This window comes from Phyllobates terribilis, unplaced genomic scaffold (assembly GCF_046119375.1).
Source record: "Phyllobates terribilis strain yellow unplaced genomic scaffold, ASM4611937v1 Scaffold_3__8_contigs__length_932513732, whole genome shotgun sequence".
NCBI lineage: Eukaryota > Metazoa > Chordata > Amphibia > Anura > Dendrobatidae > Phyllobates > Phyllobates terribilis.
The window spans coordinates 121,221,834-121,249,039 of NW_027362763.1; the positions used below are offsets into that span (position 1 = coordinate 121,221,834).

A 27,206-nucleotide genomic window follows, 5' to 3' on the forward strand; every position below is an offset into this window, starting at 1 on the left:
CCACACAGAATAATAGCCCCAATATAGCCATCCACACAGTATAATGGACCCGCACAGCCCTCCACACAGTATAATTGCCCATACAACCCTCCACACAGAATAATGGCACCAACATAGCCATCCACACAGTATAATGGACCCGCACAGCCCTCCACACAGTATAATGGCCCATACAGCCCTCTACACAGAATAATAGCCCCAATATAGCCATCCACACAGTATAATGGACCCGCACAGCCCTCCACACAGTATAATGGCCCATACTGCCCTCCACACAGAATAATAGCCCCAATATAGCCATCCACACAGTATAATGGACCCGCACAGCCCTCCACACAGTATAATGGCCCATACTGCCCTCCACACAGAATAATAGCCCCAATATAGCCATCCACACAGTATAATGGACCCGCACAGCCCTCCACACAGTATAATGGCCCATACTGCCCTCCACACAGAATAATAGCCCCAATATAGCCATCCACACAGTATAATGGACCCGCACAGCCCTCCACACAGTATAATTGCCCATACAACCCTCCACACAGAATAATGGCACCAACATAGCCATCCACACAGTATAATGGACCCGCACAGCCCTCCACACAGTATAATGGCCCATACAGCCCTCTACACAGAATAATAGCCCCAATATAGCCATCCACACAGTATAATGGACCCGCACAGCTCTCCACACAGTATAATGGCCCATACGGCCCTCCACATAGTATAATGGCCCATACAGCCCTCCACACAGAATAATAGCCCCAATATAGCCATCCACACAGTATAATGGACCCGCACAGCTCTCCACACAGTATAATGGCCCATACGGCCCTCCACACAGTATAATGGCCCATACAGCCCTCCACACAGTATAATGGCCCCATACAGCCCTCCACACAGAATAATGGCCTCCAGCATATCCTTCCACGCAGTATAATGGCCCCACACAGCCCTCCACACAGAATAATGGCCTCCAGCATAGCCTTCCACACAGTTTGGTGACCCCCACATACAGTAGATGGCCCCCAAATGTCCCCACACTTTGATAAAAAAAAAATACAAAAAAGAAAGAAAAAAATTACTCGCCTCTCCCCGTTCCCCCACTGCTCTGATCTCTGCAGCCTGAGCCCTGATGCTCCGCACAGCAGGCGTTATGTAGGGACATCAGACCTCGTACGCACAGGGTGACTGAAGCCTCCCTGTTCTATCATTGCTTCATCTGCATGCAGTATGCACGTACCGTAAAAAGTGTGACTTTTCATTTCACCCCGGACAACCCCTTTAAATAATTGCATTCTCCTACCAGATCAGATGTGAAGAGACACAAGCAGCACACTGATCAGTGCAGCTTCAAAGACAATAGTGCGATATCCATGGATTTTTGGGAAATCTTGCGAAGTGTGCTCATCGCATATAGTGTCTGCAGACTTTTCATTTCAGCCATGATAACCCCTCTAAGGGTACATCCGCATGCTCCAGATACGCAACAGATTTTTTTGCCTGTATTTGTCTTCTGCAACAAGTCAACTTACACCGATGACCATGGTAAATGCACAAGATTTCAGAAGCAAAATCTATACTATAGAATATGGAGTTTTCCACCGTGGAAGATCTGCAGCAAAATACTCAACATGCTAAAAGATGAAGGCAAATGGTCATCACATCTGGGTCAGACTGGATGCCAGAATTATCCCATTGTTCACCTACATCTACACTAAGCATTGTGAGGTAGAAAAGAAAGTAAAGTAGGAGTACCTGGGTAGTGAAAAACTTTGTCAGGAGTTCCCCCAAGGCAAAAAGCTTATAAATTGTCTAGAGAACTTCTGGGACCGCAAAGTTAGACTTCCTGATTTATGAATACTGGCCTTGTTCAAAGCATCCAACAACAACGCAGCTTAATTTATTACAGATCATATTAGATGAGCTCTGCACCTTCACACAACGTCATCATATTGTTATAGACGGATGACCTGCAAAATGTTATTTTATTTATAAATTATGTTTTCTTACCACCTAAAAATCACTGCATAGTACCGGGCAATAGGGGTTTCCCTTCTGTGTAATGTGCTCTGCATTGCTTGCCTGCTGTCAAGTGCAATCCATGTCTAACAACAGAGATGCTGGGATGGATTACAGTACCAGGGGCTAAGTCTTTATCTTTCTAAAGGAAGTCGAGGCTAATCTTTGCAAGTCTTTACGTCTCTACAGGAAATGGTGACTGTTTTTTATCTCTCTACAAAAAGTGGTGGCGGGTCTTGATCTCTTTATGAAAAGTGGGGGCGGGTTTATCCCTCCACAGTAAGTGGAGGCGGGTCTTTGTCTCTATACAGGAAGTGGTGATGTGTTGTTGTGTGTACAGGAAGTGAGCCATGTTTTTATCTTTTAAGAGGAAGTGGAAGTGAGTCTTTATCACTCAACAGAAAGTGTGTGGGGGAGGTCTTTATCTCTACAGGAAGTGGGGGGTCTTTATCTCTACAGGAAGTGGGGGCGGGTCTTTATCTCTACAGGAAGTGGGGGCAGGTCTTTATCTCTATAGGAAGTGGGGGCCGTTCTTTATCTCTACAGGAAGTGGGGGCGGGTCTTTATCTCTACAGGAAGTGGGATGGGTCTTTATCTCTACAGGAAGTGGGGGCGGGTCTTTATCTCTACAGGAAGTGGGGGCAGGTCTTTATCTCTACAGGAAGTGGGGGCGGGTATTTATCTCTACAGGAAGTGGGGGCGGGTATTTATCTCTACAGGAAGTGGGACGGGTCTTTATCTCTACAGGAAGTGGGGGCGGGTCTTTATCTCTACAGGAAGTGGGGGCAGGTCTTTATCTCTACAGGAAGTGGGGCGGGTCTTTATCTCTACAGGAAGTGGGGGCAGGTCTTTATCTCTACAGGAAGTGGGGGCCGTTCTTTATCTCTACAGGAAGTGGGGGCGGGTCTTTATCTCTACAGGAAGTGGGATGGGTCTTTATCTCTACAGGAAGTGGGGGCGGGTCTTTATCTCTACAGGAAGTGGGGGCAGGTCTTTATCTCTACAGGAAGTGGGGGCGGGTCTTTATCTCTACAGGAAGTGGGGGCAGGTCTTTATCTCTACAGGAAGTGGGGGCGGGTATTTATCTCTACAGGAAGTGGGGGCGGGTATTTATCTCTACAGGAAGTGGGACGGGTCTTTATCTCTACAGGAAGTGGGGGCGGGTCTTTATCTCTACAGGAAGTGGGGGCAGGTCTTTATCTCTACAGGAAGTGGGGGCGGGTCTTTATCTCTACAGGAAGTGGGGGCAGGTCTTTATCTCTACAGGAAGTGGGGGCCGTTCTTTATCTCTACAGGAAGTGGGGGCGGGTCTTTATCTCTACAGGAAGTGGGATGGGTCTTTATCTCTACAGGAAGTGGGGGCGGGTCTTTATCTCTACAGGAAGTGGGGGCGGGTCTTTATCTCTACAGGAAGTGGGGGCAGGTCTTTATCTCTACAGGAAGTGGGGGCGGGTATTTATCTCTACAGGAAGTGGGGGCGGGTATTTATCTCTACAGGAAGTGGGGGCGGGTCTTTATCTCTACAGGAAGTGGGGGCAGGTCTTTATCTCTACAGGAAGTGGGGCGGGTCTTTATCTCTACAGGAAGTAGGGTAGGTCTTTATCTCTCTACAGGAAGTGGGAGGGAGTCTAAATCTCACTTTGGGAAGTTGAGCCAGGTTTTTATCTCTCTACAGGAAATGGTTCCAGGTTTTTATCTCTTTACAATAAGTGGTCTTTATTTGGCTACAGGAAGTGAGCGCAGGTCTTTGTCTCTCTGCTCCTGCTCTCCTTTCTTTCATATGGCATGCAGGCGTATTAGAGAGGTGCTCTTTCAGTTAGGGGCAGGCAAGCCATTGATAATATCAAGCACAGTTCCTGCTAGGAAATTAGAAAAAGCATGTTCCAACTCCTATAGTTCTGGCAGAATGCTGATCAAGAGAAATCTGACCACTCAAATAAAGTGGATGGCAGGTTACAGAGCGTGAGATTTTAGATGGGTCCCGGACATTAGATTGGTAAGCACTTTTATTTTGATGTGGGCAACCAGACCATGTTTCTCTACTGACTTTGTGTGAAAAAACGGGTGCGCTTTAAGAAATGTAAGCTTCTTTTCACAATTTCTCTTCTGTGTGGTGAGTGGCAGCTCAGCCATTCAATCTGGGGCTTGGGCGTGCTGAACTGTGATTTTGGTGAGTACTGTCCAGGCACCCAGGGCCGAGGTGCGTTGAATTTCCTACAGGTGCCTCCAGTTTGTAATGATTCCCAGATTATTTAGCTGGATGTCTGCTCTTATCTCTGCCAGTTGTAGCTCTGCTCAGTTTGGTTTGTGTTTGCTCTGTGCTTTGAGTTCTGTTATTTTGACCTTTGTTAACCGACATTCGATTTGCATTAACAATCCGTTTGCCTAGCCCCTTTTACCTTGATCCGCTACATTCTTGGAATTCTGACCCCGGACTGTGACCTGACTATGCTTTTGCCTCACCCCTCTGTTTATGACGTACCCTCCTGGCTTTTGACTAGAGTCACACTTCTCTTTCTAAGTATTTTAGTGTGTAGCTGATTTTGGACCATTTATCTTTTCCCATACACAGGCGTTTACTTGCTGAAGCTGCGCTGCAGAAACTGGACCTTCCTACCGCGGAACAAGCCTTTGTCCGGTGTAAGGATTACCAGGGCATAGAATTTGTGAAACGGCTCGGCAATCTGCAGAGTGAACCCATGAAACAAGCCGAGGTGTCCGCCTATTTTGGCCGTTTCGAGGAAGCAGAGAGGATGTATCTGGACATGGACAGGAGGTAAGAAGTTACCTGGAAACTGCTTTTGTATTGAGTTCTATAGGGTATTTCTACTCTGTGGGTAAAGGGTTCTTGTACTATAGAACAATTGTGCCTAGAAATTGACATAGTAATTTATACGCTGCCTCTGTTCAGCATCCAAAATTGTTCATGAGACCTCCCCAGTTATGGTGATAAGCCAAGCATTACTTTTTACCTGCCATGCATATGTTGGCATTTAGTTTTAATTACTTCTCATGTTGGAAATAGCTTATCACCTAATCACTGGATAGGTGATCACTTGCTGATCAGTGGGGGTTTGAGCATTGGGACCCCCACTGATCACGTGACTGGGGCTCTGAAATGACCATCATCATGGAGCCATGACCGCACGTGTGCCACCGCACCATTCATTGTCTATGAGACTGCATGGGATTGGTGACTACAACTCTTGTTTTTTCCTAGCGGTCCCCATAGGGAATGAGAGGAGTGGTGGAGCACCAGGGCTGTGGAGTCGGAGTCGGAGCCCATTTTGGTGGAGTCTGAGTCGGTATAAAATGGACCGACTCCAACTCCTAAAATATATAATAAATTGGGTGCAGTAGTTCAATGCAGTTTTTGGGGAATATTTTTTCATAAGAATTTGGGAAAGTTATGAAATGTCCTATAAATGTCTGTCCTATTCTTGATCTAGGGGTCTAGACCAGTGTTTCCCAAACCCCATCCTCACAGCCCCCCACAGGTCATGTTTTCAGGATCTCCTTAGTATTACACAGGTGATTGAAGTATCATCAAGGCATCAGGAATTCTCTCACCTGTGCAATACTAAGGAGATCCTGAAAACATGACCTGTGGGGGGCCGTGAGGATGGGGTTTGGGAAACACTGGTCCAGACTTTTAGCAGAGATGAATCTGTGCTACAGTAAATTTTTTACTTCAACATGAGCCATGTATGAGGGAGTGGAGTCGAAGTTGGGGTCGGTCTCATGGAAATGGAGGAGTCGCAGTCGGAAGTTTGGCTTACTGACTCCACAGCCCTGTGGAGCACATGTGTTACCACCTCTCGATTCAGTCAGAGCCCTATTCTCTGGATCGATAGGTGTCCCAGCAGGCCCCCACTGATCAGTAAACTATCATCTCTCCTTTTCGTAGGTGATAACTTCTAAAGCAAACCTAGACTTTTGGGGTATCAGTGATTTCGGCACTCTCATTGCAAATGTAGACACGGCTAGTGAAATGCGACCCTGAAATACCGCCGTGTGACCCTAGGCCTTATTTCTAAACTTTTTTTTGTGTATTTGTTTGGGGCATATGTGCACTTAATAAATTATAGGGAACATACATGTCTTTGTGGCTATAATCCCTTTCCCAGAGATCTCGCTATCAGTCTACGTATAAAGCTGGGAGACTGGTTTCGGGTGCTGCAGCTGCTGAGGACGGGATCCGGAGACTCGGATGATTCTCTGCTGGAGCAGGCGTACAACGCCATCGGTGACTACTTTGCAGACAGACAGAAATGGTAGGATATGATAAGTGGATGCTGTCCCCCCCTCCCCTGGAGAGTATATAACACACAAGATCAATGAGCAAAGCTTATAAACCATGTAATGTTTCAGTCAAGACCTCAGGAGCGGAGCTGGTCTTCCCTAGTTCAATCTGTGTCATTCTCTGCCCCTGCCCAGGCTCTGCCCCACTGAGTCTCTGCCCCACTGAGTCTCTGCCCCACTGAGTCTCTGCCCCACTGAGTCTCTGCCCCACTGAGTCTCTGCCCCACTGAGTCTCTGCCCCACTGAGTCTCTGCCCCTGCTCAGGCTCGGCCCCTGCTCAGGCTCTGCCCATGCTCAGGCTCTGCCCCTGCCCAGGCTCTGCCCCACTCAGGCTCTGCCCCTGCCCAGGCTCTGCCCCACTCAGGCTCTGCCCCTGCCCAGGCTCTGCCCCACTCAGGCTCTGCCCCTGCCCAGGCTCTTCACACTCAGGCTCTGCCCCACTCAGGCTCTGCCCCACTCAGGCTCTGCCTCTGCCCAGGCTCTGCCCCTGCCCAGGCTCTTCACACTCAGGCTCTGCCCCTGCCCAGGCTCCGCCCCACTCAGGCTCGGCCCCTGCCCAGGCTCTGCCCCTGCCCAGGCTCGGCCCCTGCCCAGGCTCGGCCCCTGCCCAGGCTCTGCCCCTGCCCAGGCTCCGCCCCACTCAGGCTCGGCCCCTGCTCAGGCTTGGCCCCTGCTCAGGCTCGGCCCCTGCCCAGGCTCTGCCCCTGCCCAGGCTCTGCCCCACTCAGGCTCTGCCCCTGCCCAGGCTCTTCCCACTCAGGCTCCGCCCCACTCAGGTTCTGCCCCACTCAGGTTCTGCCCCACTCAGGTTCTGCCCCACTCAGGCTCTGCCCCACTCAGGCTCTGCCCCTGCCCAGGCTCTGCCCCCCTCAGGCTCTGCCCCTGCCCAGGCTCCGCCCCACTCAGGCTCTGCCCCCGCCCAGGCTCCGCCCCACTCAGGCTGCGCCCCTACTCAGGCTCTGTGTAGGTAGGTAAAAGCACAGAGGATCAGTTTGCTTCGAGTGTCCCTTTAAAAGGTCAACACATGGTAGTTTGGTAGTTTTGGTAATATTATCAATGCATGAATAAATTAAGACAGATTTTTACAGGCTCTGCTCCGCTCAGGCTCTGCCCCTGCCCAGGCTCTGCCCCACTCAGGCTCTGCCCCTGCCCAGGCTCTGCCCCACTCAGTCTGCGCCCCCATTCAGGCTCTGCCCCACTCAGGCTGCGCCCCCCACTCAGGCTCTGCGCCACTCAGGCTCTGCCCCTGCTCAGGCTGCGCCCCCACTCAGGCTCTGCCCCACCCAGGCTCTGCCCTACTCTGGCTGCGCTCCCACTCAGGCTCTGCCCCACTCAGGCTCTGCCCCTGCCCAGGCTGCGCCCCCCACTCAGGCTCTGCCCCACCCAGGCTCTGCCCCTGCCCAGGCTGCGCCCCCACTCAGGCTCTGCCACACCCAGGCTCTGCCCTACTCAGGCTCTGCCCCACTCAGGCTGCGCCCCCCACTCAGGCTCTGCCCCACCCAGGCTGCGCCCCCACTCAGGCTCTGCCCCACCCAGGCTCTGCCCTACTCAGGCTCTGCCCCACCCAGGCTCTGCCCCTGCCCAGGCTCCACCCCACTCAGGCTTGGCCCCTGCTCAGGCTTGGCCCCTGCTCAGGCTCGGCCCCTGCCCAGGCTCTGCCCCTGCCCAGGCTCTGCCCCACTCAGGCTGCGCCCCCCACTCAGGCTCTGCCCCACTCAGGCTCTGTGTAGGTAGGTAAAACCACAGAGCATCAGTTTGCTCAGAGTGTCCCGTTAAAAGGTCAGCACATTGTAATTTGGTAGTTTGGTAATATTATCAATGCATGAATAAATAGATTTTTACATTTTTCCTTTTTGCTTGATGTATAGAGGGCTTTTATCATTAGCAGACATTGTAGATCTTTTCTCCACAAAGTGAACATATAGTTTCCAATGCAGCTGTGTATATTTAGATTTATTATGTCTGGGCACTTTAGTAAGCGGGGCGCCATCGACAAAGACCAGTAGTTTACTTGTGAGTTTCTTGCGATCGGCACAGAAGTCGTGGAGTAAAGGTTTCTGTGACCACTCCGGTACTTATTACATACAATTAAAAAACATGCATCACCTATATATTTTTTTCTAATGAAAATCAGATGTTGATACATATTAATTATGTGTAGTCTATTTAATATTCTGATTTTAGAGTTTTGTTTTATTCTATTTTCTGTATATGATTATGGGAAAGCCATCTTGACTATGCTTTTTGTTAACATTTAGATCTATGCAGCCACATGGATCATAGACCGCAACAGACAGGATCTGACTCATTGGCTTCTATGGGAAAGTGTAGTGGGCAAACTCTGTGACCCGTAGGGAGGAGGTGAGCTGTGACATCACCTATTGTGAATGGTGGATCCTGTGTTATCTACTGTATGTAGAGGTGTTATCAGTCATTGTACAGGAGGAGGAGGAGGTGAGCTGTGATATCCCCTATTGTACATGGTGGATCCTGTGTTATCTACTGTATGTAGAGGTGTTATCAATCATTGTACAGGAGGAGGAGGTGAGCTGTGACATCACCTATTGTGAATGGTGGATCCTGTGTTATCTACTGTATATAGAGGTGTTATCAGTCATTGTACAGGAGGAGGAGGAGGTGAGCTGTGAGATCACCTATTGTGAATGGTGGATCCTGTGTTATCTACTGTATATAGAGGTGTTATCAGTCATTGTACAGGAGGAGGTGAGCTGTGATATCACCTATTGTGAATGGTGGATCCTGTGTTATCTACTGTATATAGAGGTGTTATCAGTCATTGTACAGGAGGAGGTGAGCTGTGATATCACCTATTGTGAATGGTGGATCCTGTGTTATCTACTGTATATAGAGGTGTTATTGGTCATTGTACAGGAGGAGGAGGTGAGCTGTGATATCACCTATTGTGAATGGTGGATCCTGTGTTATCTACTGTATATAGAGGTGTTATCAGTCATTGTACAGGAGGAGGAGGAGGTGAGTTGTGACATCACCTATTGTGAATGGTGGATCCTGTGTTATCTACTGTATATAGAGGTGTTATTGGTCATTGTACAGGAGGAGGAGGTGAGCTGTGATATCACTTATTGTGAATGGTGGATCCTGTGTTATCTACTGTATATAGAGGTGTTATCAGTCATTGTACAGGAGGAGGAGGAGGTGAGCTGTGACATCACCTATTGTGAATGGTGGATCCTGTATTATCTACTGTATATAGAGGTGTTATCAGTCATTGTACAGGAGGAGGAGGAGGTGAGCTGTGACATCACCTATTGTGAATGGTGGATCCTGTATTATCTACTGTATATAGAGGTGTTATCAGTCATTGTACAGGAGGAGGAGGTGAGCTGTAACATCACCTATTGTGAATGGCGGATCCTGTGTTCTCAGCTGTATATAGAGGTGTTATCAGTCATTGTACAGGAGGAGGAGGTGAGCTGTAACATCACCTATTGTAAATGGTGGATCCTGTGTTATCTACTGTATATAGAGGTGTTATCAGTCATTGTACAGGAGGGGGAGGTGAGCTGTGACATCACCTATTGTGAATGGTGGATCCTGTATTATCTACTGTATATAGAGGTGTTATCAGTCATTGTACATGAGGAGGAGGTGAGCTGTGACATCACCTATTGTGAATGGTGGATTCTGTGTAATCTACTGTATATAGAGGTGTTACCAGTCATTGTACAGGAGGAGGAGGTGAGCTGTGACATCACCTATTGTAAATGGTGGATCCTGTGTTATCTACTGTATATAGAGGTGTTATCAGTCATTGTACAGGAGGGGGAGGTGAGCTGTGACATCACCTATTGTGAATGGTGGATCCTGTATTATCTACTGTATATAGAGGTGTTATCAGTCATTGTACATGAGGAGGAGGTGAGCTGTGACATCACCTATTGTGAATGGTGGATCCTGTGTCATCTACTGTATATAGAGGTGTTATCAGTCATTGTACAGGAGGAGGAGGAGGTGAGTTGTGACATCACCTATTGTGAATGGTGGATCCTGTGTTATCTACTGTATATAGAGGTGTTATCAGTCATTGTACAGGAGGAGGAGGTGAGCTGTAACATCACCTATTGTGAATGGTGGATCCTGTATTATCTACTGTATATCTACTGTATCAGTTATTATATTCCTGTCTTTAGTGATAATGAGACTAAAAAAATTGATGGAAAATGAAAGACAAATCTCCAAAATTTTTATAATAAAAATCTAAAAAAAAAAAAAAAAAAATAGGTTACTTTCTGAAGACATTCCCTTAAAATGGTGGTCACCCTGTCAGGATGTTAAGAAGCTAGACCGCCAGCTATCTCCTTGAACTCAACTTTTTAAATAAGCATGCTCAAATTGGGCGGGCATGCATTTTAATTATTTTTTAATTAGGGAGACCAGGCTAATCTGCTGCAGCACACAGTAACATCAGCGTGTCTCTGGCTTCTTCTCCTTACGTGCTGACATCAGGGGGCGGCAGTATACATTATGGATCCGCCAGGGTGTGTTATGTATAACGCTGGGGCCTGTGATTAACCTGTTCCTCCCTGTAGGGTAAATGCGGTGCAGTACTACGTGCAGGGCCGGAATCAGGAGCGCCTGGCGGAGTGCTACTACATGCTGGAGGACTATGACGGGCTGGAGATCCTGGCTAATTCCTTACCTGAAAACAATAAACTGCTCCCAGTAAGTTTCTTCCGCTCTGTATGGCTTCCTACAATGTCCTGGAAAGTGTGTGGACACATCTAGGGGCGAGGAGTTTCCTGATGGGATACATCTTCGGTGGAATGGCACCTTTATTAAAAGATCGGAGCTTTCAGCTCAGTATTGACGAATGTTAATGCCTCCATATACATTATATATTATGTAAGCGGTAGTGAGTGATTACCGCCCATTATCATGTGTATGCACAGTGTTACTAATAGACATTATTCATGCACAGGACATCGCCCGCATGTTTGCCACCGTGGGTATGTGTGACCAAGCCGTGGCCGCGTTCTTGAAGTGCAACATGCCAAAAGCAGCGGTGGATGCGTGCATGCACCTCAATCAGGTGAGCGGTGGTCAGTGGCCCCCAAGAACATTTCCTCACTAGATTAAAAAAATACCTAGAACTTTTAAGGACCTACCCGGAGATGTTCATAATTTTCTTTTTAACATTTCTTTGCTGAATTAAGAGATTTCTATGTGACTGAAAAATGCTGAATTCTCCTCTGTTGCCCCCTCGTGAGTCATCACGTGACCGCCACTCCTGCCATTTGTCTACTGGCCGTCAAATGCCGGCTAGCTTCTCATTGGCTTCTCTCAATACAGCATGTTAATAGCCACATGACCGGCTAAAATGTAGGTTTTGCCCCCCTCAAAAAACATTTAGCTTGAAATTCCAGGCCATAATACCAAGAGATTGTGGCTTCTTTCAGCTGCAGTGTCATCAGGACCTTGTGTGGCTCTATATCAATAGGTTGGGTTTGGAGATGACTTGATTTTTTGAGAACTTATTTCCTATATATCTGGTTGGGAAGAAGTTGCTGATCGTTGGGGTTTTCGATCGCTGGGACCCCTAATGATCCTGAGATTGGGGCTTTGGAAGCTCAAGAATAGGGCTCTGCAGTCCTGAATGTAGTGGGGCCTTCACTGCATTACTCCATTTATTGTCTTTCGGACTACTAAGCTCTGCTCTACTTGTGTCAGATCCATAGACAATGAATGGAGGCCGAGCTCGCGTAGCTCCGCTCCTGAAAGGTCATGCAGTTCTCAGGCTTCCAAAGCCCTGATTTTGGGATTGCTAGACGTCCTAGCGGTTAGACCCCCTCAGCAAGCTTTACCATATTCAATGGAATAAATTGATTTTTTGACAATAACCTTTTAAAGACGTTTTCCAGATCAAGTGTCTTCTGCCTTATGTGCAAAACATGGAAGCACAAGGCACTTTGCAATATATTTGCATTTTGAAAGGTCCAGGATTGCCCAATCTCATTGCAGGCTACGTAGTTGTACTCCGAATAGATTTTTTTATCTCGCACATACAGTCCACCACTATGCAGTCTGGGAGATCCCAGGAAACTGCCATGGAAAGGAATTGTGGGCGAACACAAGAGCCTTAAAGGGGTTGTCTGGCCTTAGGGTACAAGTGTACAGTCACTCTATGTGCACTGTGAAGATTCCCCGGTGCCGGCAGCAGGTGGTCATGTAACCCCAAATATGTGATTTGCATACTTCTGGCCACATTCCGACTAGACATGTTTGGGCTCGCTAAATACACTTGTATTGTTTGAGGTCGTGCACGTCTAGTCAGCATGTGATTGCACGTAAGCAAATTGCATACTTGTGGTCATGTGCCTGCTGCCCCCAGCGTCGGCACGGAGAATCGCATAGACACACCCCGCCCGGTGACATGGACACGCCCCGCCCGGTGACATGGACACGCCCTGCCCTGTGACATGGACACGCCCTGCCCTGTGACATGGACACGCCCCGCCCGGTGACATGGACACGCCCTGCCCTGTGACATGGACACGGCCGTCCGTGACATGGACACACCCCGCCCTGTGACATGGACACGCCCCGCCCTGTGACATGGACACGCCCCGCCCTGTGACATGGACACGCCCCGCCCTGTGACATGGACACGCCCCGCCCTGTGACATGGACACGCCCCGCCCTGTGACATGGACACGCTCCGCCCTGTGACATGGACACGCCCCGCCCTGTGACATGGACACGCCCCGCCCTGTGACATGGACACTCCCCACCCTCTCACATGGACACGCCCCGCCCTGTGACATGGACACGCCCCGCCCTGTGACATGGACACGCCCCGCCCTGTGACATGGACACGCCCCGCCCTGTCACATGGACACGCCCCGCCCTGTGACATAGACACGCCCCGCCCTGTGACATAGACACGCCCCGCCCTGTGACATGGACACGCCCTGCCCTGTGACATAGACACACCTCGCCCTGTGACATGGACACTCCCCGCCCTGTGACATGGACACTCCCCGCCCTGTGACATGGACACGCCCCGCCCTGTGACATGGACACGCCCCGTCCTGTGACATGGACACGCCCCTCCATGTGACATGGACACGTCCCGCCCTGTGACATGGACACGCCCCGCCCTGTGACATGGACACGCCCCGCCCTGTGACATGGACACGCCCCGCCCTGTGACATGGACACGTCCCGCCCTGTGACATGGACACGTCCCGCCCTGAGACATGGACACGCCCCGCCCTGTGACATGGACACGCCCCGCCCTGTGACATGGACACGCCCCGCCCTGTGACATGGACACGCCCCGCCCTGTGACATGGACACGCCCCGCCCTGTGACATGGACACGCCCCGCCCTGTGACATAGACACGCCCCGCCCTGTGACATGGACACGCCCCGCCCTGTGACATGGACACGCCCCGCCCTGTGACATGGACACGCCCCGCCCTGTGACATGGACACGCCCCTCCATGTGACATGGACACGTCCCGCCCTGTGACATGGACACGCCCCTCCATGTGACATGGACACGCCCCGCCCTGTGACATGGACACGCCCCGCCCTGTGACATGGACACGCCCCGCCCTGTGACATGGACACGCCCCGCCCTGTGACATGGACACGCCCCGCCCTGTGACATGGACACGCCCCGCCCTGTGACATGGACACGCCCCGCCCTGTGACATGGACACTCCCCGCCCTGTGATATGGACACTCCCCGCCCTGTGACATGGACACGCCCCGCCCTGTGACATGGACACGCCCCGCCCTGTGACATGGACACGTCCCGCCCTGTGACATGGACACGCCCCGCCCTGTGACGTGGACACGCCCCTCCATGTGACGTGGACACGTCCCGCCCTGTGACATGGACACGTCCCGCCCTGTGACATGGACACGCCCCGCCCTGTGACATGGACACGCCCCGCCCTGTGACATGGACACGCCCCTCCATGTGACATGGACACGCCCGCCCGTGATGTAGACATGCCCCGTGATGTGGGAGTACCTCTAATATTGTTGCCAACACCAGGGGTGAAAGGTTATAGTTCCCTGACTCTGCGTCCCGCTATCTGTCCCTGTATATGTTGGCTGCGCTCCGCGGGGCTGACGTTCACTGTTTCTTCCGTGTTTTGCTCTGCAGCCTGGCGATGGCAGAACAGCTGGATTTCTATAGGAGTGAGTGAACTAGTCAGGATTGTAGACCGTGTGAATTATGTCCCCTCATAAACCAGAATCTCTGTCTGTTGTTTTTTTTTGTTTTGTTTTTTTTAAGTGCAACTCTAACCTACATTTTCAGAAATCTTGTTAACTTTCATTATGGCTTTGCAAAATACCCCCCCCCCAGATATTATATCATGTTAAAGGGTCTTCCCATCTCTGGGGGTCTGACCTCTGGGACCTTCCATGCTGTGCCACCTCACAGTTTTTGTGATTCCCTGCCACGCAGCCATGTACACAGCCGTAGCCAGCCATGCACACAGCCGTAGCCAGCCATGCACACAGCCGTAGCCAGCCATGCACACAGCCGTGGCCAGCCATGCACACAGCCATGGCCAGCCATGCACACAGCCGTGGCCAGCCATGCACACAGCCGTAGCCAGCCATGCACACAGCCGTAGCCAGCCATGCACACAGCCGTAGCCAGCCATGCACACAGCCATGGCCAGCCATGCACACAGCCGTAGCCAGCCATGCACACAGCCGTGGCCAGCCATGCACACAGCCGTGGCCAGCCATGCACACAGCCGTAGCCAGCCATGCACACAGCCGTGGCCAGCCATGCACACAGCCGTGGCCAGTCATGCACACAGCCGTGGCCAGCCATGCACACAGCCGTAGCCAGCCATGCACACAGCCGTGGCCAGCCATGCACACAGCCGTAGCCAGCCATGCACACAGCCGTAGCCAGCCATAGTCACATGAATGGAGCCACACTGCAGAGGCTGGGAGTCCCCTTGTACAGAGAGAGGGGCAACACTTTAGCGTCATCTTTCTTAGTATGGGTTGGATCCTGATATTGCACAACCCCCCTTCCCCCAGTGATTACTAAAGGGTTTTTCCCATCTCAGCCTTTCATGATGCCACCACAGGAAATGGGGCTACGGAAGGGGCTGACAGCCGTTTAGCCAGGGCCGGCTCCAGGTTCATGGTGGCCTTTGGGCACCTGCTCACTTTTTAATTTTCCTCCTCATCATTCAAGAGCAGAGTTATATGGGGGGGCTTGTTTTTTGCTGTACAAGCTGTAGTTTTTATCAATACCATTCTGTATGACTTTCTGATCTCTGGAGACAAAGTGACCATAAAACAGCAATAAATTCAGTTAGATTTTTGTTGTTGTTCACCAAATGGGAAACATATTATAATAGTTTATATTACACTTGCGGTAATAGCACAGATGTAATTTTTTTTATTTATGCTGTGGAAAAAAGGAGGAGGGGGGATATATGAACTTTTTGTATATTATTTATTTATTGATTTATTTATTTATATTTATTAGTCCCCCTAGGGGACTTGACCCCTCTCCTCCTAAGCAGTCTAGATCATTCTGACAGCAGTGAGACATCAGGGAGGCATGCTGGGCCTTGTGCTTCTTTAGTAGTTTTATATCCCAGTGAATTTGCAGGCTGTTCTGAATTTCGGCCTCCAGCACTTCACACAGGTGGATGGTTGCACTTCCGTTTTCATCTGCTCTGTTCAACCCTGCACTGTATATTCTCCTCTCCATGGGATATCTGGTTTATGATACATGGCAAACAATCGCTAAATCTATTACAAGTCACCCAAAGTGTTTTTTTTTCCTTTTTTACAGTGGAATAAAGCAGTCGAGCTCGCCAAGAACCACAACATGAAAGAAATCGGATCCTTACTTGCCAAGCACGCTTCTCATTTACTAGAAAAGAACAAGATACTGGACGCCATTGAGCTTTACCGGAAAGCCAACCACTTCCTGGAGGCAGCGAAACTCCTGTTCAAAGTAAGGATGGAATATAGAATCCCGACCCAACACCAGAACCTCGCTGCAGTATCTAGTTATGCAGTATAGTTCTTATAAAGCCGGGAACTTTGCATCCTAACGATGATAGTGCACATGCCATAACCCTAACTGGCTTATTAAGGTCTGACACCTTGGTCCAAGTTATCTGAGCACACAAATCTCCAAGGGTGCCCAAATTTTTGCATCAGCCCATTTTCCTTTTTGTAATTTTTAAAATTTTAAAAGATGATAATATATATATATTTTGCCTAAATATAAAGGGAATGTGTCATCTTTAACTTTAGGCCTTTTAGAGATCATTTCATCTTCAACTTGCTTAACTGTTCACAATAACAGGAATTTTTACCAGGGGCGCCCAAACTTTTACATGTCACTGTAAGTGAACGAGTGCTGCCATCTACTGATCATCCCTGCTACAACTGTTCAAGGAGATTTAGGGAAAGAAGGTTGTGTTCAGTTTGCAAAAATTATTTTTTTTTGTTTAAAAGTTGTTGTTTTTTTAAATCCCTTTCTGCTACAGGTTTTTTATTTTTTTTTTGCCTTCATTTTTTTTGTCTTGTCTTCCAGGATTTTTTTTTAGTTTGCATTGACATGGTCGTATCGCATGTACCGCATAACTTACAGAAAAAAAATCTTTTTGGGTGATATTGATAATAATAAAAATAACATCAATTCTGCCATTATTTTTTTGGGGTTACGTCTTTACAGCTTTTACTATGGTAGAATGACCCGGGAACTTTATTCTGCGGATCAGTTTGGTTCTAAAATAAATGTAGCTTTTTTTTTCTCTACTTTTAAAATATAAAAACTTAAATAAGAAAAAAGAATTTTCTGAGAGCCATTTTTTTCCCATTTTTTTTTGCTTTTTTTTAGTACAATTTCTTAAGGGACAGCTGAAAAAAACAGCAACTCTGGCATTGGTTTCTTTTTATTGCGTTCACCATGTAGGATAAATGACATAATATTTTAATAGTTCACAGTCGCAGGCCCAGCAAGTGTCAACTAACCCAACCCAGCAACAGCTGGCAGGTTTGTTTGTTTGTATAATTTATAAAAATGTGGGCGGGGCGATCGGAATTCTTAGATTTTTCAAATCTAACCTTTTTAAACTGTTTTTAATTCTCTTTTTTAGCCCCCTTGAACTAAGATTTGAACTTCCAATCACTATACACTACGATACTGCTGTACTGAAATGTATGATCATTTTAGCCATCTCCTAAGAAGCTCTGCCTTTTTTTTAGACCACCACCTCTTTCGGCAGACATGACAACCCATCAGTGCCCCATGATCGCACTGTGTCTAACCACATAGATGCTGTGGATATCAGCTGAATTATATCGCCTCCACCTGCTGTGTATGGAGCTCCAGACACACGCACCCGACAATCGTCATACATATACGTGGCTATGGAGAATTGATACCGCGCATCAGGGCTCATTTACACGTCTGATTTCTCATACAAGTGCTACACATGGTGTTCACGTATAGCACTCGTACCAATGATATTCTATGGGGCTGTGCACATGTCCAATTTTTTTCCTCGAACCAAGCAGCCCAAAGAAAATATCGGAGATGTGTCTGATTTTGATCCAAGGGTCTCATCAATAACTGCTATACAAGTCTATGGGTCCGTGAAAAAATCGGACCACACTCAAATGACATCTGAGTGCCCTCTGATTTTCACAAAAAGGAACAGGTGGAGAAACCTTTTTTTTTTTCTCTCCACATATGAGGAAAAATGATTCGGACCAAACTGATCAAAATCTGATCAAAATAATCTGTCCGTTTTTCTCAGATGTGGAAAATATTGTCGTATGTATGAGGCCTCATTGAAAGTCAAATGATGCTGGTTGACCCCTTAGTTCACAGGACATTTACATTGTTGGAATAAGAGCTGTGCTTTTGCACCATTATCTGCAGGTGCCATGGATGTCAATGACAGCTGCCCTCCTGTGGAGCTGCAGCCCTCTGTAACCCCTTAGATTTCAAAGTGACCTATGTTGCCCTGTCACAGTCAATGTATGGACTGTCGCGTAATGGCCGGTGCCTCTGCATGGTTTCCCCTTCTCCCTCCATGCAGGGACACTGGCTTACTCATCACCTTGGCCCTCGGCGTTGCCACTGGCGTGCTCCCTGTCCTCTGGTGCTGTGTGTGCCGCAGTTTCCGGCAGCGCCTAGTGTGCACGCACTGCCCTGCTCTTAAAGGGGCAGCGCACGCTTATAGTAAATGAGAGAGGCATTTAGCATAATTAGTACACGGTCGCCGAAGCAACAATATTCATTAGTGTCTAGTTTCCCCTACTAGTGAGTTATGTCCCCTGGTCCTGGTACGGCCCGTGCCTGAACATTGTGCCCTGGTCCTGGTGCTGCCAGTCCTGTTCCCAAAGTTTTCTAGTCCTGATGCAGCCAGTATCAGAACGTTTCCTTATCACAGTATCCCATATATCTGGACTGCTACAACCTATCTCTGAAATACCCGTCTGAGTCTCTGTGTCAGTAACTGTTCTGCAGTGATCCTGAAATTATTAGTCTGAATGGAGCCTTAGTCTGTGTCAGCTAACCTGAGCCCCGGGGTCAACTGCTGCAGTACAGGGCGCTGCCTAGGAGTGGTACCTGGCGGCTACCTGCAGTCAGGCCTGTCTCCACCATCAGGAGCTCCAGTAAACACCAGGTAGCCGCTTAGCTATGCCCTACCTATGGCCTGGCCCTGTGGCACAGTGGGTCCACTAATCCACATGCGCCACCGGTGGGCGTAACATGGACAGAGATTGTGGCTGGTTTAGCAACTGAAATGACCAGGCAGCCCCCCCTTTACCACCTCCGGTCACATGCACACAGGAGATGCTGGACACCGGCTAATCCTAGCAATGATCTGAGTCTGAATTAGGCCCTGGGCATCTGAGTTTGTGGCCGCAGAGTTTCTTTGTTATTCCTTCATGTTTCAGCTGCAATCCTAAGTATAATCTGCTTTTTCTCCTTTTTGCAGATCGCTGAAGATGAAGCTAAAAAACGCACAAAGCCATTGCGTGTGAAGAAGTTGTACGTCCTGGCTGCTTTACTGGTGGAGCAATATCACACACACGTGAAGAACACACAGAAAGGGAAAGTCAAGGGCAAACAGACGGAGGTACCACAAGTATTCGTGCTCCACAGAGCCCAATACTACCACTCCAAGACATCGAATACTGATTCATGTCCCCCACTGATTAAAGTGATGTAAAACAAAATAGATATTAATTCTCAATCCCGCCCCCCCCACACACACCAATAATTAAAAAAACACCACTTATTAGGCAAAGTTATGGTATTGCTTGCAAATAGTTTAACCATAAACCATAATCGATCTATGGTATCACTGGAATCTATTATATTTACTGTATGGCACAAGGCGTAAAAAAGAAAATCAGAAATGAAGGGAAGTGAGCCATTAATTTATTAATACCCCAAGAGTGTAAAAAAGCCCGCAACCCGTCCAACTACAATCTTGCCTTTAAAACGGCTAGGTTAACGGAAAAATGCCTGCCAATATAATCAGTCTATCCATTTCTCAATAGAAATACGGTAATCTCAATGAGCACTGACTTTGTGGTGAGCTTGTTCTTATACACAGGAGCCAATCTGAGCACACAGAGCTGCAGTATAAAGTATGGGGGAGGTACATAGCATCAGCCTAAAGCCTAATAGTATTTCCGATTTCCCCACCATGCAAAAATAAATGCTGCAGAGTAACTAACACGGCATATAATAATACAAATGTGACACATGGGAAACCCTGTAAATCTTATTTCTCATCCTCTGATTGATCATGTCTTATTGAATAACGGTTGAAATGATAGGAGCAGCTGTGACTCCTTCTCTCCCCATGTCCATAATTTAGGTGATGAAAATTTCTGTTTGTTACTATGCAAATTGTCTCTTCAGAAAAGAAGAGAGCTAGAACTCTAGCGCCATCTATAGGAAGTAGCAATCCTAATAGTCAATAGTGACTCTCCAACAAGCCTTGTCACATGACTTAGGATAATAGCTAAAATTAAAATCTCAATTTGCAGAGACTGTGTTTCGGGGTACTGCCCCTCGTCAGTGCAAAGTGTGAGATATGGTTTGGCTGGGTGAGAGCAAACCATATCTTACACTTTGCACTGATGAGGGGCAGTACCCCGAAACAGTGTCTGCAAATTGAGATTTTGGTTTTGGCTATTATCCTAAGTTATGTAACAAGGCTCATTGGAGAGTCAATGTTGACTTTTAGGATTGCTACTTCCTATAGGCGCTAGAGTTCTAGTTCTCTTCCTCTCTGAAGAGACCATTTTGCATATTTCCCAGAGGAGCATTGCGGCTTAAAAGTATCCTCACGTTGACATGCTTAACATGTCACTCTCCGCAAGGAGAAACGCTACTCCTTGTATGATGCTATGTATTTTTTTCTTCAGGCTACATCTGCGATAGCTGGTCTGCTGGAGGAGGATAGCTTATCAGATAATCGAATAATTGACACCCCCTGGCGAGGAGCTGAGGCCTACCACTTCTTCCTGCTGGCTCAGAGGCAGCTCTACGAGGGCTATGTAGATGCTGCCATGAGAACAGGTGTGTAGAGATCTACTAGTAACGTGTACAAGCCAATGCATAATTCCTGTATACCAAGATGTATATATATTGGAAGCTATGAAGCGGGAACCAGCTCCATATTAGTGCCTGTGGATTGCATGGAGTGAAGGGTCAAAAAAGGTCCTATAGGCTCTTCCCATTTGCAGATATAACAGCCTCCACTCTTCTGAGAAGGATTTCTACAGGAGTTTGGTTTCTGTGGGAACTTTTGCTCCTTCACCCAGAAGAGCATTTGTGAGGTCAGATACTGATATTGGGGAGAGATTGGGCTCACAACCTCCGTTCTAGTTCATCCCAAAGGTGTTTGATGGGGTTGAGGTCCAGGCTCTGTGCTGCCGGTCATGTTCTTCCACACTCAGCTCCCTTTCCATGTCTTTATGGTTTTTATGGACCTTTTGCACTGGGCACAATAATGGAAACAAAAAAGGATCTTCCCCAAACTGTTCTCACAAAGTTGGAAGCTACAATTGCCCACAATGTCTTGTTCTGAAGAATTAAGATTTCCCTTCACTGAAACTAAGGGTCTGAGGCCGATCCCTGAAAACAAGCTGTCAGGGAACAGCTGGGAGATCCCACAGATATCTGCCCGCCGTTGCCAAATGATCACGGACCAGTACTGCGCCGCCTCCAATCATCAATTGGCTGCTGATTGATGGACGAGGCCGCGGCTGCTTCCACTACTAGGCTGGATATTAGGGAGCTCACAGTGAACATATAGTATATACACATCCAATTCCAACTCATGGAATATATATATACTCCGGTATGGTCATAGCCAAGCTTCCCAATAACCCAGGAAAAACTCTGCCACCACCAATCCTTTATACAGGCTGATTGGACACCCGACAGGTAGCGTTTTGGCTTCAAGGGTGCGGTTTACAGAGCAAGAGGAACAAAGCTATTAAATTTATATATTTAATCCGAAAAGTAGGCAGTGTTTATAAAAATATACAAAGATGTTACAAAATGGACATAGCAATACGGTATATACAATCACATGTTATAAAAAGGATAAACAGGCAAAATGTACAAAACCTGATGTCGCATGGTTGGCTATGCATTTGTAAAGAGGAGCTCTTCAGTTTTTTTTTAGATGGGGGGGACAACGGACAGAACAGTGCTGGTCTTCAGAAAACCATAGGATATGGCTCTTTCTTAGAAAATTATGAAATTCCCAAATTCTACGATATCTCCACCCCTGGAGGTCCCAGGCGGGAGATATTACTGCCATGTTTTGTATCACGATTTTACCTCTTCTTTAGATTGGAAACATGGCATTGCTAGCAACATCCATCTGTCTGATATTTAATTTGAAGTTGTTATGGTTACCGCCCAGTGACAATGCTTTACCTTCGCCACTTCGTCATAACTCCGAAAATATGACTTTCAAATCTATCATATCTATGCCATTAATAAAAACCTCAATTCATATGTTACAGCATAGTGGATGGGATTTATACAAATCCCATGCCCACTATGCGTCTGCGGCACGACCGCGGAAACTGACATGTGGCGCGTCTTTCCAGACTGCAGCATGTCAATTTCTCCTGCAGGTCCGCAAGCGGGCTTTCCACATAGACCTAATCTCTATGGGGAAAGCCTGCTTGTGAGAAAAAAAAATAAAACGGCCGCCGCTCATTTGCATAATGAGCGGAAGCCGGAGGCTGCTCCGCATCGGGGCCGCAGCCGGCTCCGGATCGTGTGGACGTAGCCTTAGAATGGGTGCTGTGTCTGCACAAGTAGTGGGGTACAGTGCCATGTTGGCTGCCAGATAGAACTGACATAGGGAAGACCCTCGTGATGGACAGACAACATGGGAGCCTTAAAGGGGTTGTCCAGTCTTTGTCCAGTCACTGCAGACTTGTACCTTAAGACTGGACAATCTATTTAAGAGCTAAGAATGGAGGAGATAAGTCTGGTAAAAAGCTTTAAAGACTTCCTCTTATTGAGAAAATTAAATCCCTCCTTAGAACATATGATAATCCTATGTTATCCTGGATAGGTAGAAAAAATGTAGTCAAAGCGTATATCCTCCCCAAAATTATTTATCACATGAATATGCTCCCTATAAATCTTCCTTTAGCCTTCTTTTCCTCAATAAAACAGGTCATATTCCAATACATTTGAAAGTATAAAAAATGTAGACTTCCTCATAAAATCCTAACCCTATCTAATCATAATGGGGTATTGGCCTTCCTAGTGTCCTAAACTATTATAAAGCAATCAACTTAAATAGATGGCTCAAATTAGCCAGTGCATCCAAGAGAGGGGAAGCCTCAGACATTGATCTTCTCCTGGGTAATAATCCACACAAATACATATGGGCAAATGTTGTCCCCACTTCCGAGGCCATAAGTGATATTACTATTACCACTGCCCTCAAGATTAAACGAGACTTGGATAAAGATCTAAAAAAGAGCATACTTCCCTCAGCTCAGGCCCCTATTTCTACCATTCCGTACTTTCTAGACCCAAATTATTCAGATCCCTATAATTTCTGGTTGGATTTGCCGAACTATTCAATCTAACTGTTCCTGACCAATAAAATACCATTGCTGGATTCATGGCCGGTTAATTCCTCCACGCGCCCCATTAATTTCTTACAACACAAACATGTCACCCACAGTCTTTCAATGTTTAAATCTAAATTCCCGGGTGCGGGAGGAGGTTCATGGGTGGACATGCTATGTAAACTCTCGTTCCCTTTTCCTAAAGGAATATCGAAGATATATAACCATATGATCCTGACTCAGTCCTTCCAAAAACCTTCCTTTATATACTCTTGGGAAAAGGAACTTAACATCTCTTTGGTGGATGAAGAAGTCGAATCCATTCTTACTAATTCCCACGGATTCTTCAGGTGCATATCTTTGCAAGAGAATTTTTTCGGGATCTGGGGCTGGGTGAGGGCTTATTTTTTGCGCGCCGGGCTGACGTTTTTATTGATAACATTTGGGGTAGATCCGATGTTTTGATCGCCCGTTATTGCATTTTATTGCAATTTTGCGGCGACCAAAAAACGTAATTCTGGCGTTTAGAATTTTTTTCTCGTTACGCCGTTTACCGATCGGATTAATTCTTTTTTTATATTGATAGATCGGGCGATTCTGAACGCGGCGATACCAAATATGTGTATGTAGGTTTTTTTTTTTATATTTTATTTTGAATGGGGCGAAAGGGGGGTGATTTAAACTTTTATATTTTTTTATTTTTTTTATATTTTTAAAAACTTTTTTTTTTTACTTTTTGCATGCTTCAATAGTCTCCATAGGAGACTAGAAGCAGCAACTATCCGATCGCCTCTGCTACATACAGGGGACGAGCAGGTCCCCTGCATGCAGCAGAAATGGTCCTGTGCTATGAGCGCCGACCACTAGGTGGCGCTCATAGCGACGAGATCATGACAACCACAGGCGTCTGCTGCAGACCCTGGGTTGTCATGCACGCCCATCGGCGACCCGCGATCACGTGACGGGGTCGCCGGTGGGTCGGGGCTTATGACGCGCTACCCGGAAGCGCGCGTTAAATGCCGCTGTTGGAGATTGACAGCGGCATTCAACATGTTAACAGCCGCGGGTGGATCGCGATTCCACCCGCGGCTGTTGCGGGCACATGTCAGCTGTAAGAATCAGCTGACATGTGCTCGGTTCAGCGCGGGCTCAGAGCAGCAGCCCTCACTGAATGGGCAGTACGCAAATATGCGTACTAATACGGCACCGTTAGTTAAGGAGTTAAAATGTTCGTGGCGGCGAAATACCTGATCCCTCTGCACTGGTTGCAGGTTACACCCCCCACTCACTTTGAGTGGTTGAATAAGGTTGAGATGATTAGGCGGTTGGAGGAGCTCACTAGTTGGGAGACTTACCGGCATTCCCATTTTCTTGAGGTTTGGTTTCCCTGGCTGGTTTAGCAGTTTTGTGGGTTAAAAATAACTACTACTTCTTCTGTCATATCTTGAGCACCTCCTGCTCCTTCCCATTACTGTTTATCTCCTACCTCATTCAGGTTATTAATCTTGCCAACATGCCGAAACACATAACTTTGTTTTGGTATGTGATGTCTCTCATACATTATGCTCCCTTGTATTAATTCTTTTCTGATACTTTATTCAGATATTATTCATTTCCCTAGCTTAGGTCTCTTGTTGTCTAGGTATACTAGCTTTAGTTTTGTATTTGTCTTGTTATATATTGTTTCAAGTGCCTTGATTTGTTCCATTGAGATACTATTGTCTTTTTATTGATATTGTTATGATATCTCAATTTCCTTGTCTATAATTCCATATGCTGCACTGATGTCATTTGTTTCTGTTCTATTTACTTAAATAAAGAATGTTTAAAGCTTTTTTTTTTTTTTTTAAAGACTTTAAAGAGTTTTTCTTAAATTGACAGGCCACCAGTGAGTAACAGGTGGGGTCTGATCTCTGGGAGTTCTTCAGCGCTCGGCAGAGACACCACAATCACAGCGGCACATTCCCAGCGATAGTCCCAAGGTTGAACCCCACTGATCGCACATTGATGACTATCCTAAGGATATATATTAAGACTAATTTAAAGGAAATGTTCATTTCTGTATCTCTGTCATCTCCAGCTCTCCATCTACGAGACTACGAGGACATCATTCCTGCTGTCGAGATCTACTCCCTCGTGGCACTTTGCGGCTGCGCTAACAGGGCGTTCGGTACATCCTCCAAGGCCTTCATAAAACTGGAATCATTAGAGACGACAGTCCCCGAGCAGAGGCAGCAGTACGAAGACCTCGCCCTGGAAATCTTCACCAAGCACAGCCCGAAGGACAGCCGGAAGTCAGACGTGGACGTGTTCCCAGAAGGGTCGGTATCACTGTGCATCCTGGAAGCTCACAACCCCTCCACCACCATCGCACCACCAAAACCATAATGCAGAATTATTCACTTAGCTTTATTTCTTTTTTCTCCCGACAGAGGGGAAGGTAAACTCCCAACATGCATTGCTTCAGGAAGAGCCATCACGGAGTATCAGTTCTGGATGTGCAGCGTCTGTAAGCACGGCGTGCAGGACCGCGAGATCGCCGCGTACAGCTTCTGCCCTCTCTGCCACAGCTCCATATCCTGATCCTCCCCACAGGCCGATCATTTGATGTTGTAAATAAAGGTTATATGTAATATTCACTGACCGCCCTTCTGATTATTCACTGTTATCACTTTGCACACTCTTCTGCACAACTTTTATACCATAACTAAGTCTGACTGATAATTAGGAAACACTGAGATTACTTTTGTCCCCTAGAAACAGCGCCACTTTTGTCCTAGAGGCTGAGTCTAGTATTGCAGTAAATAAATGACTAAGATGGAGTTGCAATGCCAGACACAGACTGTATAAAAAGCCGCGCTTTTCCTGGGAAAAAATATATACAAACATGGAACAATGTCCCAAAACCACAAATTTTAAGATTAATTATTTTTTTAACCTCTTCCTTTCAGAGCCAATTTGTGCTTATGCTCTTTCATTGCATTGTACCATGAGCCATAACATTTTTAATTTTTTTAACTTAAATTTTTTTAAACTTTAAACTTTTTTTTAAACTTTATCTTTTACATCTCAGTATGAGAGCTTGTTTTTTTGCAGGGCAAGTTGTGATTTTGATGAACAACATCCACTTTACCAAATAAAGTATTTTTTTTGTGTTTTGCTTTTACGGCATCTATTGTACAGTAAAAACAACCTGTCAGCATGATTCTACGGTTGAGTGTGACTACAGTAAGACCAAACTTGTATAGATTTTGTTTTACAGTGGGGAAAATAAGTATTTGATACACTGCTGATTTTGCAAGTTTTCCCACCTACAAAGAATGGAGAGGTCTGTCATTTTTATCGTAGGAGCACTTCACCTGTGAGACAGAATCTAAAAATAAAAACCAGAAAATCACATTGTATGATTTTTACATAATTAATTTGCATGATATAAGTATTTGATGCAATAGAAAAGGAGAACTTACTATTTGGTACAGAAACCTTTGTTTGCAATTACAGAGGTCAGACGTTTCCTGTAGTTCTTGACAAAGTTTGCACACATTGCTGCAGGGATTTTGTCTCACTCCTCCATACAGATCTTCTCCAGATCTTTCAGATTTCGGGGCTGTTGCTGGGTAACATTGAGTTTCAGCTCCCTCTAAAGATTTTCTATTGGGTTCAGGTCTGGAGACTGGCTAGGCCACTCCAGGACCTTGAAATGCTTCTTACGGAGCCACTCCTTAGTTGCCCTGGCTGTGTGTTTCGGATAA

General features: G+C 47.0%; 1 protein-coding gene across 1 annotated transcript in view; it reads left to right on the forward strand.

Annotated features, from left to right (window-relative positions):
- WDR35 (WD repeat domain 35) overlaps window positions 1-26,093 on the forward strand; it is a 119,101-nt gene extending 93,008 nt beyond the window's left edge. The window contains exons 21-29 of the mRNA XM_073674116.1: window positions 4,598-4,801; window positions 6,153-6,299; window positions 10,899-11,031; window positions 11,288-11,398; window positions 16,154-16,318; window positions 19,326-19,466; window positions 20,770-20,923; window positions 25,535-25,775; window positions 25,887-26,093. Of these exons, the coding sequence (XP_073530217.1) occupies window positions 4,598-4,801; window positions 6,153-6,299; window positions 10,899-11,031; window positions 11,288-11,398; window positions 16,154-16,318; window positions 19,326-19,466; window positions 20,770-20,923; window positions 25,535-25,775; window positions 25,887-26,037 (1,447 nt within the window). The 3' untranslated portion in view covers window positions 26,038-26,093. The remainder of the gene's footprint in view (window positions 1-4,597; window positions 4,802-6,152; window positions 6,300-10,898; window positions 11,032-11,287; window positions 11,399-16,153; window positions 16,319-19,325; window positions 19,467-20,769; window positions 20,924-25,534; window positions 25,776-25,886) is intronic.
- Window positions 26,094-27,206: the final 1,113 nt, after the last annotated feature.